Here is a 13,520-nt window from a genome sequence, read left to right as displayed (position 1 = left end):
GGTCCCTCCTGTCCCAAAAGCCTAACAGTCCTATACTGGTTCTGGCACTGTTGACTCCCTCCTACCCACTGCCCCAGCCTGCTTAGATGTTTTGTTTACTAAGGCTCACAGAGAACAAGCAGTACCACTGGGGATGTCTTTGGGGACGCTCCCTGCTACCTCTCCTTCATCTAGCGCACTCATTCAGGAGCAGTCATACCTTGGCCCTCAGAATGCTAACCTTGGATTTCAATACACGGGGTGAAGATGTTTAGAGGTGGTGTTAAATTCAGAGCCAGAATCACTGCTCTAACAACCAAGTCCCTGCTTTAGGTGTCTTAAAAGGTTTGTTTAATAACAATACCAATTCCCTCCTACATATATCTATGGAAATAGTTCTTCTACCCATTACACAGTAGTTCTCTTAGCATAGGATCAAACCAACCATCTGAGAAATAAGAACATCTCATCCTTAAGAGAGTTCACAGATCCTGTAGAACTATCTGAACATATGCTGCATTCTATCTGTCATCTCTCCTATTGGGAATTTAGCTTATTAAGTGGCTAGATGGATTAGAACCAACCATAGAAAAAAACACTTTGCTTTCTCAAGCATTAATAATACTAATGGCTTATGCTTATATAACACCTTTCATCCCAGATGATCTCAAAGTGCTTTTATGAGCCATTATTATTTATTTATTTGTAGTATCAAAGTGCCTAGGTGCTCTGGTCAAGGACCGGGACCCCACTGTGCTAGGTGCTGTACAAACACAGAACACAAAGGTGACTCTTGCTCCAGGAGACTTTCATTCTAACTATAAGACAAGAGACAACAAATGGAGAGAGACAGACGGGGGAGTACACAGGAACAATGAGACAATATTGGTCAGCGTGACAGGTCTCTGCATATTTAGCTGCCTAACCACCGTTAAGTTTTTTTGTACTCATCGCGGCAAAGGAGAGTTTAGAGGAGGGATTTAAAGGTGGATAATGAGCTAGCGCTGCAGATATTCATGAGGAGCACCTCCCAGCTGTGTTGGGTAGCAAGGGAGAAAGCATGAAGGTGCCTGTTTGAAAATGTAACAAATGGGCAGAGAAGGCTGGCACCATGGGCTAATCGATGTGAGCACTGACAATGCAATAGCAAATGAGATATGACAGGTAGGGTGGACTGACTGTGAAGGGCGCTAAAAGTGAATATGAGCAGCTTGATGCAAAGCCAGTGGAGGGATTCACAGGGAGGGGTACATGGCCACAGTGACGGGCTCGGAGAATAATCTTTGCGGCAGCATTGTGAATGGACATAAGAAGGGCCAGACTGCCTTTGTCAAGGCCAGAGAGAAGGATGTTGCAGTAATCAAGCCGCAGAATGAGGAGAGCTTGGACAAGAGTCTGAGCTGTGAGGATGAATAAGAAAGAATAAGAATTGGAAACATTTACACAAAGCCCGGATGTGAGGCTGCAGAGAGAGAGATCCGAGACAAAGCTGATGCCTGGTTGATGGGAGCAAGTGTCTGGCTGGGAGGTGGTGTTGTCTACAGTAATCGAAAAATGAGGGAGTGGGGAGTCCTTGACAGGGAGGACGATTAGGAGCTCTGTTTTAGCCAAGCTGAGCTTGAGCTGACAGCTAGACAGCCACAGAAAGATTCAGAGAGCGAGGCTGAGATTTTAGTTTGGACAGAAATGGACAGGTGTGGATGAGCGAGGCAGATCTGTGAGCCATCAGCATAGAGACTGTGACAGGGCAATTTCCTGTCATATCCTGGGGAGACCTTATTGAATTAAGTCTAAGTAGCGTTGGGGTCCATTGTATTAAATGAATGGTTTATGTGTTATTGTGGGCTGGGATTGTCTGTAACCTCTCAAGGGGGGAGGTGAATGCAAATTCTCCATCTCCGGTGATGCAAAAACCCAGCTTTCTGAAGCTAAGCCGCAAGGAAAGGACCATTGTCAGCTGATCACCTGTTCCCGGACTCTCACAATCAACGGTCCAAGCGGTATAAAAGGAAAAACTAACTGATTCATGGGTGTGCTAGCTCTGAGCTAAGGCTGTTATGAACTTCTAACACAAAACCCACTTTGTGGTGTTTGAAGGACTGGCTCCTACCAGAGCCCTTGTTAAGAGTTGAAGAGGGGGGTGATCTCTGGTAAACTTATTAGCATGCATGTAGGTTCTTATATAATTGTTTAATGTTCACTGCAATGCTTTCAACTTAAGAATAAATGTGCTTGCTTAGAAAGAGCTGTGGGATAACTTGTAACTGCTGAAGATTATACTGTTTATATTTGAAGAGAAAGCAAAACACACACACTGGCTTGTTTAGGCAGCCTTGCTGGGAATAGCACAGAGTAGGCAGGGAACTGTGCAGCCTGGAAAATCCCTGGTCTGGAGACAGAAATGTGAGTCTCCGCCCAAGACAGTGTGAAACCTGGGTTAAAGTTCCTGGTGTAAAAGCCTTCACCCTACCTACAGTACAGATTTTTATATACAGACCCTGGAAGGTTCGGGGTGCTAGGCTAAAGAGACAGCAAGACCCAGCATAAGAATGACTCTATAGCCTGGTGATTAGAGCACTTTCCCAGGATGGGGGAGATGCGGGATCCTGTCCCCCCCAGTCCAATGACTCTGGTTATTTATCCACAGTGTAACACCTTCAACAGGAGACACTCGGGCCACATCTATACTACAATCTTAAGTTGACCTATGTTTGGCTGACTTACAGCCACCGCAGGCTGATATCCATACTACATCCTTCTGTGTGAGGTGCACATCTTCACCAGGAGCACTTCCACTGATTGAAGAGGGGCAGTGTGGGGGGCTGAGAGCCAGGGCTCTCCGCTCTGCGCAGCTCCCTACTGGGAGCCCAGCTGTCCCTGGGGCTTCTCACTCTCTGTTCCCCGCTGGGAGCGAGGGAGCAGCCGCCCGGGGCTTCTTGCCTCTGGCGGGGAGATCCATACCCAGAGTCCAGTCGACTGCCATGCTCCTGGCAGGGAGTGGGGAACCGGAACCCCGGGAGGCAACAGGACTCCCAGCAGAGAGCAGGGACATAGTTAGATCAACGCAAGCTGCTCGCATCCCAAGTGAGTACCCTAATCACTCGGCTAAACGTTGTGAGGGAGGTTGTTCTCCTCTTCCTCCCCTCCAGCTGTTTTGTGTGACCTCACCTGAGGGGCCCAATCCAGTCGGTGCGCACAGTCAGGCCCTGCACACTCCTGACGTGGCCTATCTTTCCTAGTTTGTGAATCGCTCTGGGGCTCAGGTGGGAGACAGATGCCCGGACACCGCGAGGGAGGCAGCGGTGTGCAAGCTCAGTGGCAGAACCATAGGTGCCAAGGGAACTTTTATTGCAAAAATGTAGGCACTGAGTTCAGGCACCTACAGGGTTGAGCAGGAGTTTTGGGCATCGCAGTGGTGCTGAGACAGGGACTTAGGCATCTAACTTCCTTTGTGCATCCAGGCCTAAGTGAGTTGGCCAAGCTCACACAGGACGTCTATAGCAGATCCAATAACTAAACCCCAATCTCCCGAATCCCAGTCCAGTGCCTTAACCAAAAAACTATCCCTCCTTCCAGTCACGTAAACAACATATAACGTCTACACTTGCCTTCTTACTTAGTGCCAATGCTAAACAGATATATGTTGCCCGAGCCACATTCTGTTAGTGACCAAGATATGGGCGGTCATGCCTAGTGGTTACAGTAGGCCTCCGTAGCCAGGAATCAGAGCCCATGGTCAGAACCGGAGTCAGAGGCCAGGAGCGAGAGGCAACAGTCAGAGGTCAGGAATTGGAGGTGAGAGTCAGAACTGAGTTATCTGGAGTGAGGCAAAGGAGGAGCTATCTCAGGGCAAATGCTTGGAGCAGCCACTCAACGGCTGCTACTGCTGGGCTTAAGAACAGGTCCACTGATGCTTCCAGCCAATCAGGCGGTGGAGACAATTAGGCAGCCTATTACAGGCCAGCTGTGCTTGTTAGGGTGTCCAGAGATTGGCTCTGCTGCAGGCCCTGATTCCCGACACATTTGAAGCTGTTTTTAGAAACTCTTTACTGGGAGGACGAGATGGCTTTTTTAATAGAGGGGATTGGTAATAGAGCCTTTCAAAACTAGTCAATGTTAGTACTGGCCAAGCATTGCCTTATAAATTATGACTAATGTCTACATGACTACAGTAAACACCGAAAGTATTACTAGTCTTGTGTTTTTGACCAGCACTATGGATTGGAGTCAGTGTCATTATGATCTAACAGCTAATGAACAGCATATGTGATGGGTTTTTAGATCACAAGCTCTCAGGGCAGAGGCTGCACCTTCCTTTGTTTGCATAACCACTAGCACATTGTTGCCATTACTGCAACATATGTAACAAGAATACACCAAGAATGGCATCCTAATAGAAGTGCCAGGCCCATGAATGAGCCATGCAGACTGAGCTGCTATCTTATGACTAGATGTGATCCTTCAGCCCAGGTTTGAGGCTTGATGTGAGGACAGAGGGGGAAGCCTATGATTTTCTGCCTGCATTCTGGATAAACAGATGCCTTTAGTCTCCAGTGGAGGGATCAATTGGCAATGGATATGGGCCCTGATCTACCCTTTCACAATGACAGGTTCTTCCCTGTCAGAGGTCAGACATGCCAGCAAGACATTAAAATATTCCTCAGTATGTTTGTATCAGTACCTTTCTGTATTCCCTCAAGTGCATTGGAACCAAGAGAAGAAAGTTATTTAAGGCAAAGGGAAATGGTATCAAAACTCATTACACTCAGATTTATGTATAGAATAGTTGGCGGGTTACCAGCACTATTAATAAATATTATTATTTTATATAAATATATTATTTTATATTTGGTTTCTACAAGTCCACCTATGTCAGCATCCATGATCTATTACTCAGTTTGGAGGATTTTTTTTTTTTTTACTGGTTTCAGAGTAATAATAATAGTAATAAATAACGTGAAACCAACAAACTATCCTGTCATGCAGCTTATCCTTACGGCATGTTGGCTTAGTTCCTTAAAGGCAGAGAATGAAGCAATAAGCAATATACAGGTACTAGTTTGGGACAATTTTCCCATTGGGACACATTCAGAGTTGTTTTTTTCTGGAGACTAGTTGATCAGATACTACAACTGCAAGACTCTTTGGCTTCTTCTGATCTGAATGTAATTAAAATATTCAAAGCCCAGTGAAATTGACCTCAATGGGCTTTGGCCTCCTAGTCCTTAATTCAGCAATGGAAAAAGAGAGAGAGAGAGAGAGAGATCCAAATGTTTCCTGATTTTAAATGTTGTTTTTCTACTTAGTCGACAGCTTTTTGGTTGAATGTAAAGGGAGATAATAATTAAGTAGGAAATGGTTTTCTTGTCCCAGGAACAGTTTTCAGATTTAAAAAAAAAAAATTCTCATTCTGAATCGGGGACAAAAATGTCAAAATCCTATTATTGCATTAAATCATGAAAATTTTCATGAAGCAAATTTCTGAAAAAAAAGCAGCTTAGGTCAATCAAAATGTTTCATTTAGATCATTTCAAAATGTTTTTGTTTCAATTTTGACCATTTTTAAAATAATTTGCTTAAATTCCAAAATGAACAATTGTTTCAAAATGGAAAAACAGAACATTTCTTTTGAAAATGCTGAAATCCCTTTTCAAAACCTTTTGATTTTTTTTGAGTTGAGAAATTTACCAAGCCAACCCTTTCCTGAAAAAAGATTCAGTTTCAACAAATAGTCTTTTTTCTGATGAAAAATTTTGCCACAAAATTCCCAACCAGCTCTAGTTATAGCTCTGCTATCTCTGATCCAACCAATTTAGTATCCTACCGAGATAAAGCTGTGTTAAAGACTATTCCATATCATTAGACTAAGACCATTTCACACATTTATATCTTTCAAGAGGTATCTACTCTCCTCCGATCTTGTGCCTAGACCCTAATACTAAGAAAGGGGAAGGGGAAAAAAACATGAGAGTGACACAAAGGGCGTATGAGGGATTTATCTTATATGACTTCAGCAACTACAAAGTTGGATCAAAAATAACCGAGAGGGTGTGACAGCCTTTAAAGGAACCATTTTCCAGTGGATAAGATGGCATTTGGGAGGCTTATGTAGTTAAAGTCTCCTTCAAGACAGAAGCAACAGAGGGTCCTGTGGCACCTTTAAGACTAACAGAAGTATTGGGAGCATAAGCTTTCGTGGGTAAGAACCTCACTTCTTAATCAGTATGATTTATACCTGCCTCTGGAGATTTCCATTACTTGCATCTGAAGAAGTGAGGTTCTCACCCACAAAAGCTTATGCTCCCAATACTTCTGTTAGTCTTAAAGGTGCCACAGGACCCTCTGTTGCTTTTTACAGATTCAGACTAACACGGCTACCCCTCTGATACTTCAAGACAGAGTGCACTTCATCAGAGTATCAGCAGCCTAAAGGATTGAGAGAATGGAGGTATCTCCCCCATTCATGGTCATCATCTGGGCTTCCATGATTGAGAACAGCTTCATCCACAAAGGGGGTATTATAGACTGCAATATCTAGGTAGTCCCAATAGACTATTAGAATTGCTTACTGCTCTTGAAATCTTAATTGTCTGGGCTAGTATCAGAGTTTGTAGGAGAAGGATCCTTTGTACTTGGTCCAAATCTCACTAAAGTCAGTGACTCCTAGTGATTGCAATGAGTCTTGGATCAGGCTATTTGTTTTTCCAACTCTCCTATGTTCCCTGCTATCCTATGCAATTTATCTTGTATCTGGCTTTTGGCCAGTTTTAATTTCGAGCTGAGATATCTTGTTAATATAACGTCATTGCTAGGTGAACCAAGGGATGAATGAAAGCCAGCAAGCCTTTAATCTTTCCTACATAATTCTGATTTATTCTTGTCTCTATCTACTCAAATGGTATAGGGAAAGTATAAGAACCTATAGGGTATTTTTGTTTTGAAGAAAGATTTTTTTAGATCTTTTTGAAATCTCCCTACTCTGAGTATCACATTTTTGCCTACGCCATTTGAAAATGAGAGTAAACATATCTGAGGCATGCACTCATTTACTGAGAGTACTTTCGAATGCATTATTTAATTCTGAAAAAAAGATGATGTGGCTGCAATCTGAGTAATATATTAACAACAGAGTATGAGGCCTAAAAGGAAATTAGTCAGCAAAACTTGGTAATAAAAAGAAAAGTCACCACTGATAATCAACAAGGGTATTAAGGAATAATTTGTAATGCTAAGATTACACAGTAATTCTGGTGCTGCTAATTATACTAATGTATTGAATTGTATTTTGGGCCAGTGAACTGAGTCAACATGATTTAGGAAACAAGGAAATGGACGCATACAAAAAAATCTGAAAAAAAATTATCCCCCCTCTGAGATTCAGAATGATTTAAAAGGTGTCGATCAAGGATATAGCCACTGCTGGTATTTATGGACTACATCAGATGGATGGATAACAGACCACTGCAAGGAATGAGAAAAACCCACAAAAATAAGCACAATTTGACATAGATTGCCTTAGCTGTTGTAATGTAGCTCGAAAGAGAAAATATTTGCAAAAAGCAGATGAGATTTTGATGTGTGTGGTTTGATCGTCATGACAACTTTCTGATCTCATAAAGGAACAGAAACATATACAGGAAACCTGGGGGTGGTAAATAAGGTTGCGCAGCATATTTAACTAAAGATACTGGAATTTTCTCCAAGCTGATATTCTGGCTGTTGCCCCAAACACTTTTGATATCTCCAAATTATCTAGACCTGGTTCAAAGCCCATTGAAGTCAACAGGAGTCTTCTCACTGACTACGGTGGACATTGGAACAGACCCCTAATGACTAAATAAAAGATGTAGTTATGAGTCTTATTTAAATACCAAGGAGTCATACACAATTTTATTATTTTCTTTCAGCTCAAAGGCTTATCTTTAACTTTTTGTCAGTGACATTTTCCCCTGCATTTGTCAGCCTTTCTCACTAGCAAAAACTATATTGATTCCTCCTTTGCCAAGCAATCTCTTGGATTAATTAAACGAGTACAGGTTAGGGCACTGGATGGCTCAAGGAACTGATAATGGGGCTATCTAAACTTTTTACCTCCCAATTTCCAGTAAAATTCAGTTTTGCAAAATTCTATTCGCATATTCAGGCAGAGTGAGCCATCTGTTTTGATGGGAAAGCAAAATGTCATTCATTTTTTCACCATCATCCAAGTAAGGCTGGGAGAGCAGAATTGCTCCTTGCCTGGCCAATCTTCATGAGAGCTTCGCAAAGTTCATTTAAATGCAACCCAGTAGAGTAGTGACTGAAAGGAAATTAATTTCTATCTAAAAGGTGTTGGAATGTCTGCAAGGAATGAATCAGTGTTCTTAATCTTGTCACCAAAGAGTATGTGTCCATATCACTATAGCCACCATCACCACATTTGGCACTAATCAGCAATTTCACTAGTGGAACCAAAAGCTAAATGGATGTTGAGATTCAACTACCCTTCCTGAACAGAACTGGCACTCTAAAGGGGCGGTGTAAGAGGAATGCGGCACTACACTGATCATACTGTATCCATTCCATGGTTACATTTAGGACTCTGAGCTCCAATGGTGTTATTCTGGCCCCTGTGGTGAACAAATAATTCACATGCAGTTTTTTAAAGAGGAAAAAAAAATCACATTGGTTTCATGCATGGGTTTTTCAATTTTTCAAGTGCCACCTGCAATAAAGCACAATTATATAGCCATGGGTCCAGGACACAAATTATGGATCTGGATCTGAAATCCTCTCAAGTTCAAAGGTGACTGAATCTAAGATTTTTATTTGTGCCCATCTCCAAGTCAGACGGACAAGATAATTACACTGTACCTCTTCCCCAGCACATAATAATTCCTTTGTAGAATATATCATAATTGAGCAGTTGGTTCTGTACAGTATCGGGCGATGTTGAACCATTCTGAGTCATCTGATGTTACTCATCCTGTCTGTGAGCGCCTTCTGGCCTCCTGATGCTGCGCCCACACTGTTCCCCAGAGGAGATGATCACAGAGAGAAACATCAGCTCCACTCTGCACATGTATGACATTAATCACTGCTGACTAGTACGGCTAATGAAGAAGAGCGCTCTCTCTCTCTCTCGCTTTCTCTCTCTCTCATGTTTAACCACGTGTGTACCTTGCTACAGAATAACATAGAGCCAAAACTAAATCCTAATAGTAAAAACAAACAAAACAAAACCATTCTTATTTACCTGGACTGCTTTGCAACAGCCAGATGCTGAAAAAAATGTCTGTTGCGTTTAAAATAGTATGGAACTCCCCTTTCACATAGACCTCTTTTTAAATGTTATCAGCCAGTTGTAGTGTAACCCTGCTCAGAATACTCAGAAAACAGTAAGAAGTGGTTTCCACCTAGGGGGAAGGGAATCCGTACAGATACTTCAAGCTTTTTCCATTGCTACCCAGCAAAATAGTGTCCCTTCATCTCACATGCCCCGATCCAGGATTGGGACTAGTCACATGTTTAACATTCACAATAAACTGTATTAGTGCTTTGTTGGATCAGGGCCAAAGACTCCACCACAGCTCTCGTACTGACCTGAATGATGAACTCAAGATCGAGCCTCTGGGGTGACCCGTGGTACGCCAACACTGCCCACACCTACATTGTGAGTGTTCTAACCTGCAGGGGAGCTCGAACTGCTCAAAACCCTAATCTTTGACAGGATGCCAAACTCCTGGATTCAAACCAACAGAGTTATAGGACATCCTATGGAATTGAGGCAGACAGCAGTGGAAAGGCTGGTACATCACTAAGCTAGGGAGATGCTGCAGGAGACAGGGATAAAGAAGTTACTGTCTTGTAAAGCCAAAGCTTTAGACTAGGTCTTCACAGCAGAGTTAACTCAAGTTCTTTACACGCTAGTTAATTCCTCTCCAGTGAGAGCAGCCACACTGTAAAATAACACTGGAGCTGCACTGATGACTGGGTTAACAGCACAAACCGATCGTGTTATCAATTAGCAAGTGGCTCTAACTCAAGCGATAGCCTATACCCCTGATGGGCCAGCCAATCTGAGTTAAAAGAACCACCACTTGAGCTAAGAGTTTTGTCTGTGGATGGGTCTCAAGGTCGAGGCAACAGCCGAGTTATAACTTGAGTTACTTTTGCAGTGAAGATAAGCACTTAGTCTAGCAAATGCACTCACCTGCTTGAAAAGACTGGGACCAGCTGAGTCACTGCATCTCATGGTTTTCCATGCCTGCTGCCTGCATGGGTGGTTTTGTGTATCATAGAATATCAGGGTTAAAAGGGACCTCAGGAGGTCACCTAGTCCAACCCCCTGCTCAAAGCAGGACCAATCCCTAACTAAATCCCCAAATGGCCCCCTCAAGGATTGAACTCAGAACCCTGGGTTTAGCAGGCCAATGCTCAAACCATTGAGCTATCCCCCCCATATGTAGACAATTATACACATGTCACATAACCAACACCATTGCAGCTGTCTTCCCCAGGCCAAGAGGATGGATTCTGGTGGTACAGTAGTTACTAACCAAAGTAAGCCTTCTCCTCAAGGCCATTGGCACTTGTGCAAACCTGCTTCTGAATGTGAAGAATCAAATATTTGATTTTGCAAAACCACAATTATGGCCTAACAATAAACCTGCCCAGAAGGCTTGGGATTTACAGACATTAGATGCCAATATTGCTTATTTATTTTGGATAATTAATGAACATAAAAATTGCTGACATTAGCCTGCAATGGAAAAACTGGTTTTAATGAACCCCATAAAACCTGCTATTCATGGCAGCTTCATAAAGCTCCATATTGAGTACAGCTAAAGGCTATGGCTTTTATCAATACTGTCAACCATTAATATTGACTAATAAAGGTATCCTGTAGACTGAGTCATTGCATTATGTTGCTGTACACATCTCATGTCCTCTGAAACATTTCTCCCATAAATCTGGGGTTTCTCAAAATAGCCTGTTTGATAGTTTAGGATATAGAAGCCTCGTTGCCAAAGAAGAAAAACCAACAACCTTCATATTTTCTAGACCAAACTTTTAAAATGGCCTCAAGCAGGCTTCCATCTCTGCAACTGCAGCATTAGAGATACAAGCCATTTGCTTGTAAAAATGTGACAAACTTTTATTTGAACAAACAAGCGACAGAATGTACATGCACATAACTCAGTTGTGTTCATTTTAGGCCTGCAGATAGCATGGTAATGAGAGTGATCTGGTAGATATGTATTTAGACATATGTGACTGTATAGCCTATCAATTTCGGACACCAGTGCTAACGTGTAACAATTTCACATGCAAGTGATTTTGATGTGCAAAGTTGCATTTGCCCCAACAGAGACCACATTATGGAAGCCTGGTTCCATTTTTTAAAGATGTTTTGCTGAAAAACACTCTAGGAGGCTAATGTTTTCCTGTGAAAAAGCCTAAACCTCCGTGGTTTGCTTTTCTTAGTGGGCATGAGTAAAAGAGAAAGCTGAAGGACAGGATCGCAACTGCTCAGATACCACGGGGAGGGACGCAGTAAAAGGACCAGACTACAAGAGAATGGAATAGGGATGTAAGGGTTTTGTTTTGTTTGTTAATTAATAAAGACCTAACAGGGTGCCCAAGTCAAGATCCCATAAGTCACCCAACAGTTCCACAGGTCACTTAGTAAAACACTAGACAACATAGCCCAAGGCGGGAACTAAAACTGCTGATTTTGCTACTCCATTGAAAAAGCTCGCCTGCCATAATGGGTGTGACCCTGCTGAGGATGCAGCACTTAAGGAGTAAAAAAGTACTGTAAAGATAATGAAAAAACATATCAAACCATTCCTAAATCCCATTAACAGAGGGTTGTTATCTTTGAGCCTTGTCTAACATATATCATTATCACTTAACAAAACCTTAACAGGCCTCAGCTGTAATTTTGTTGGAATTAAACAGAAAATCATGTGGGTGGCGTACGCCTTACCCTGTCATGGCTTCCCAAGTAAAAATCATCATAATTTGTCACTACAATACTCGTATCAAGAAGCATAAAGAGAACAAACAATGCAGTCACTTCATGTCAGCCTTCTTTGCTGAGCCCAAGTTCCAGAGGGGCTAGCAGACTGCAGCTATATTAAGACGCAGCAATTAAATTAAAGGTGCAAAGGCACAGGGCTGTGTGAACACTAGGGTCAAACCACAATTGTATAAAAATTCTCTCTCCTTCCCACATGGACTCGCAGAACTGCTGACCAAAAAGCTCCTGCACCAGCCAAGCCCGCAGGAGTCTCTGCAGCTGGGGAGAGACGGCTACAAAAATAAAAAAAAATTCATGACCTTCAGCTTTGAGTTCCCACAAAGGAAAGGTCTCTAAAAATATTTCACAATCGCTTCCATCAGAGAGCAGCCAGCCTATTTACATAAACCACGCAGCTACTGTCAAGGAACCAGACAGGAAGGGAGGAAAACTATCGGCCCAAAAATCTGCACAAGAGATAAGCATGGAGGGAGGGGAGATTTCAATGCTTTTTGTCTGAAATGCTCCTATGAAGAGCTGATGGGGTATTACACGGCCACTTATTGATCTCCAGTTTGTGATGAATAAGTAGGAGCCCCTCTAGCAATTCATTAATTAATATTTTGTACGGCAGTGCAGAAGGCCACACCCTGGGACGATTAAGAGCATTTTCCTCCCTTCTCCTAGTCAGATCAAAAATCAAGGCAGATTAAAATTGGACTATGAAGAGAGGCATTTGTGAAGGCCTATCTGGAGTTGTCACTTACCAGTTTCAGTGTTTTCGTGTTCCGTATCGGTGAGCGTGAGGTTGGAGTTGGCTCGGCTCGAGAGACAGGAGCTGCGGCCTGACTTAGTATTACGTCCCCAGAGCCTCACCGGGTGCTCCGGCGACATGACGGCATCTGCCTCGGTGTCAGCGTCTGAGCCAGCGCTGATGGAGTAGCCGCAGTGAGGCAGCCCTATATCAGTCCTGTATAAAGTCCCGTGTGTGGGCATGGCGTCATCAAGGCCCAGCTCTCGCAAAGAGAAGTTGGCTCCTAGGAGAGAACATGGAATTGTGATTTTAATCAAACTGGAATATTTCTTCTGTCCAGCATATGAATGATTAGCGGATAAGCAGGTGGTATAGGTTTGTAAGGACAGGTTAGACAAACCCGTCCGGGATTGTCTAGATAATACTTAGTCCTGTCTCAGTGCAGGGGTCTAGACTAGATGAGCTACTGAGGTCCCTTCCAGCCCTACTTTTCTATGCTTCTATAGTCAAGTGCTCTCAGCACAAGAGCAGGAGACAGCAACTCCTGAATTCTAATCCCTTACCTGACAGTGACTTGCTGCATGGCCTTTGGCAAGCAACTTAGGCCCCAATGTTCAAAACTTGCTTCTAATGTTGGATGCCTGAGCTGAGGCACTTAAGTCTTGATTGTCAGAGTTGGTGAGCACCTGCAACTCCCAATGAAAACCAAGCCCTAGGTGTCTCAAGTCAGCCAGCCAGCAATTAAGGCACCCAAAGTGGCCACTTTTGAAAATGAGGGCCTTA

At 43.0% G+C, this 13,520-nt stretch overlaps 1 protein-coding gene across 12 annotated transcripts in view; it reads right to left on the bottom strand.

The window, feature by feature from the left end:
* Window positions 1-13,520, bottom strand: part of TENM4 (teneurin transmembrane protein 4) — a 763,612-nt gene that overhangs the window by 404,512 nt on the left and 345,580 nt on the right. For all 12 annotated transcript variants that reach the window (XM_065595842.1, XM_065595866.1, XM_065595862.1 and 9 more), the window contains one exon: window positions 12,751-13,020. In XM_065595842.1, coding sequence (XP_065451914.1) covers window positions 12,751-13,020 — 270 coding nt within the window. The remainder of the gene's footprint in view (window positions 1-12,750; window positions 13,021-13,520) is intronic.

This window comes from Chrysemys picta, chromosome 1 (genome assembly GCF_011386835.1).
Source record: "Chrysemys picta bellii isolate R12L10 chromosome 1, ASM1138683v2, whole genome shotgun sequence".
Taxonomy (NCBI): domain Eukaryota; kingdom Metazoa; phylum Chordata; order Testudines; family Emydidae; genus Chrysemys; species Chrysemys picta.
This window is presented reverse-complemented; position numbering and strand designations above follow the sequence as displayed.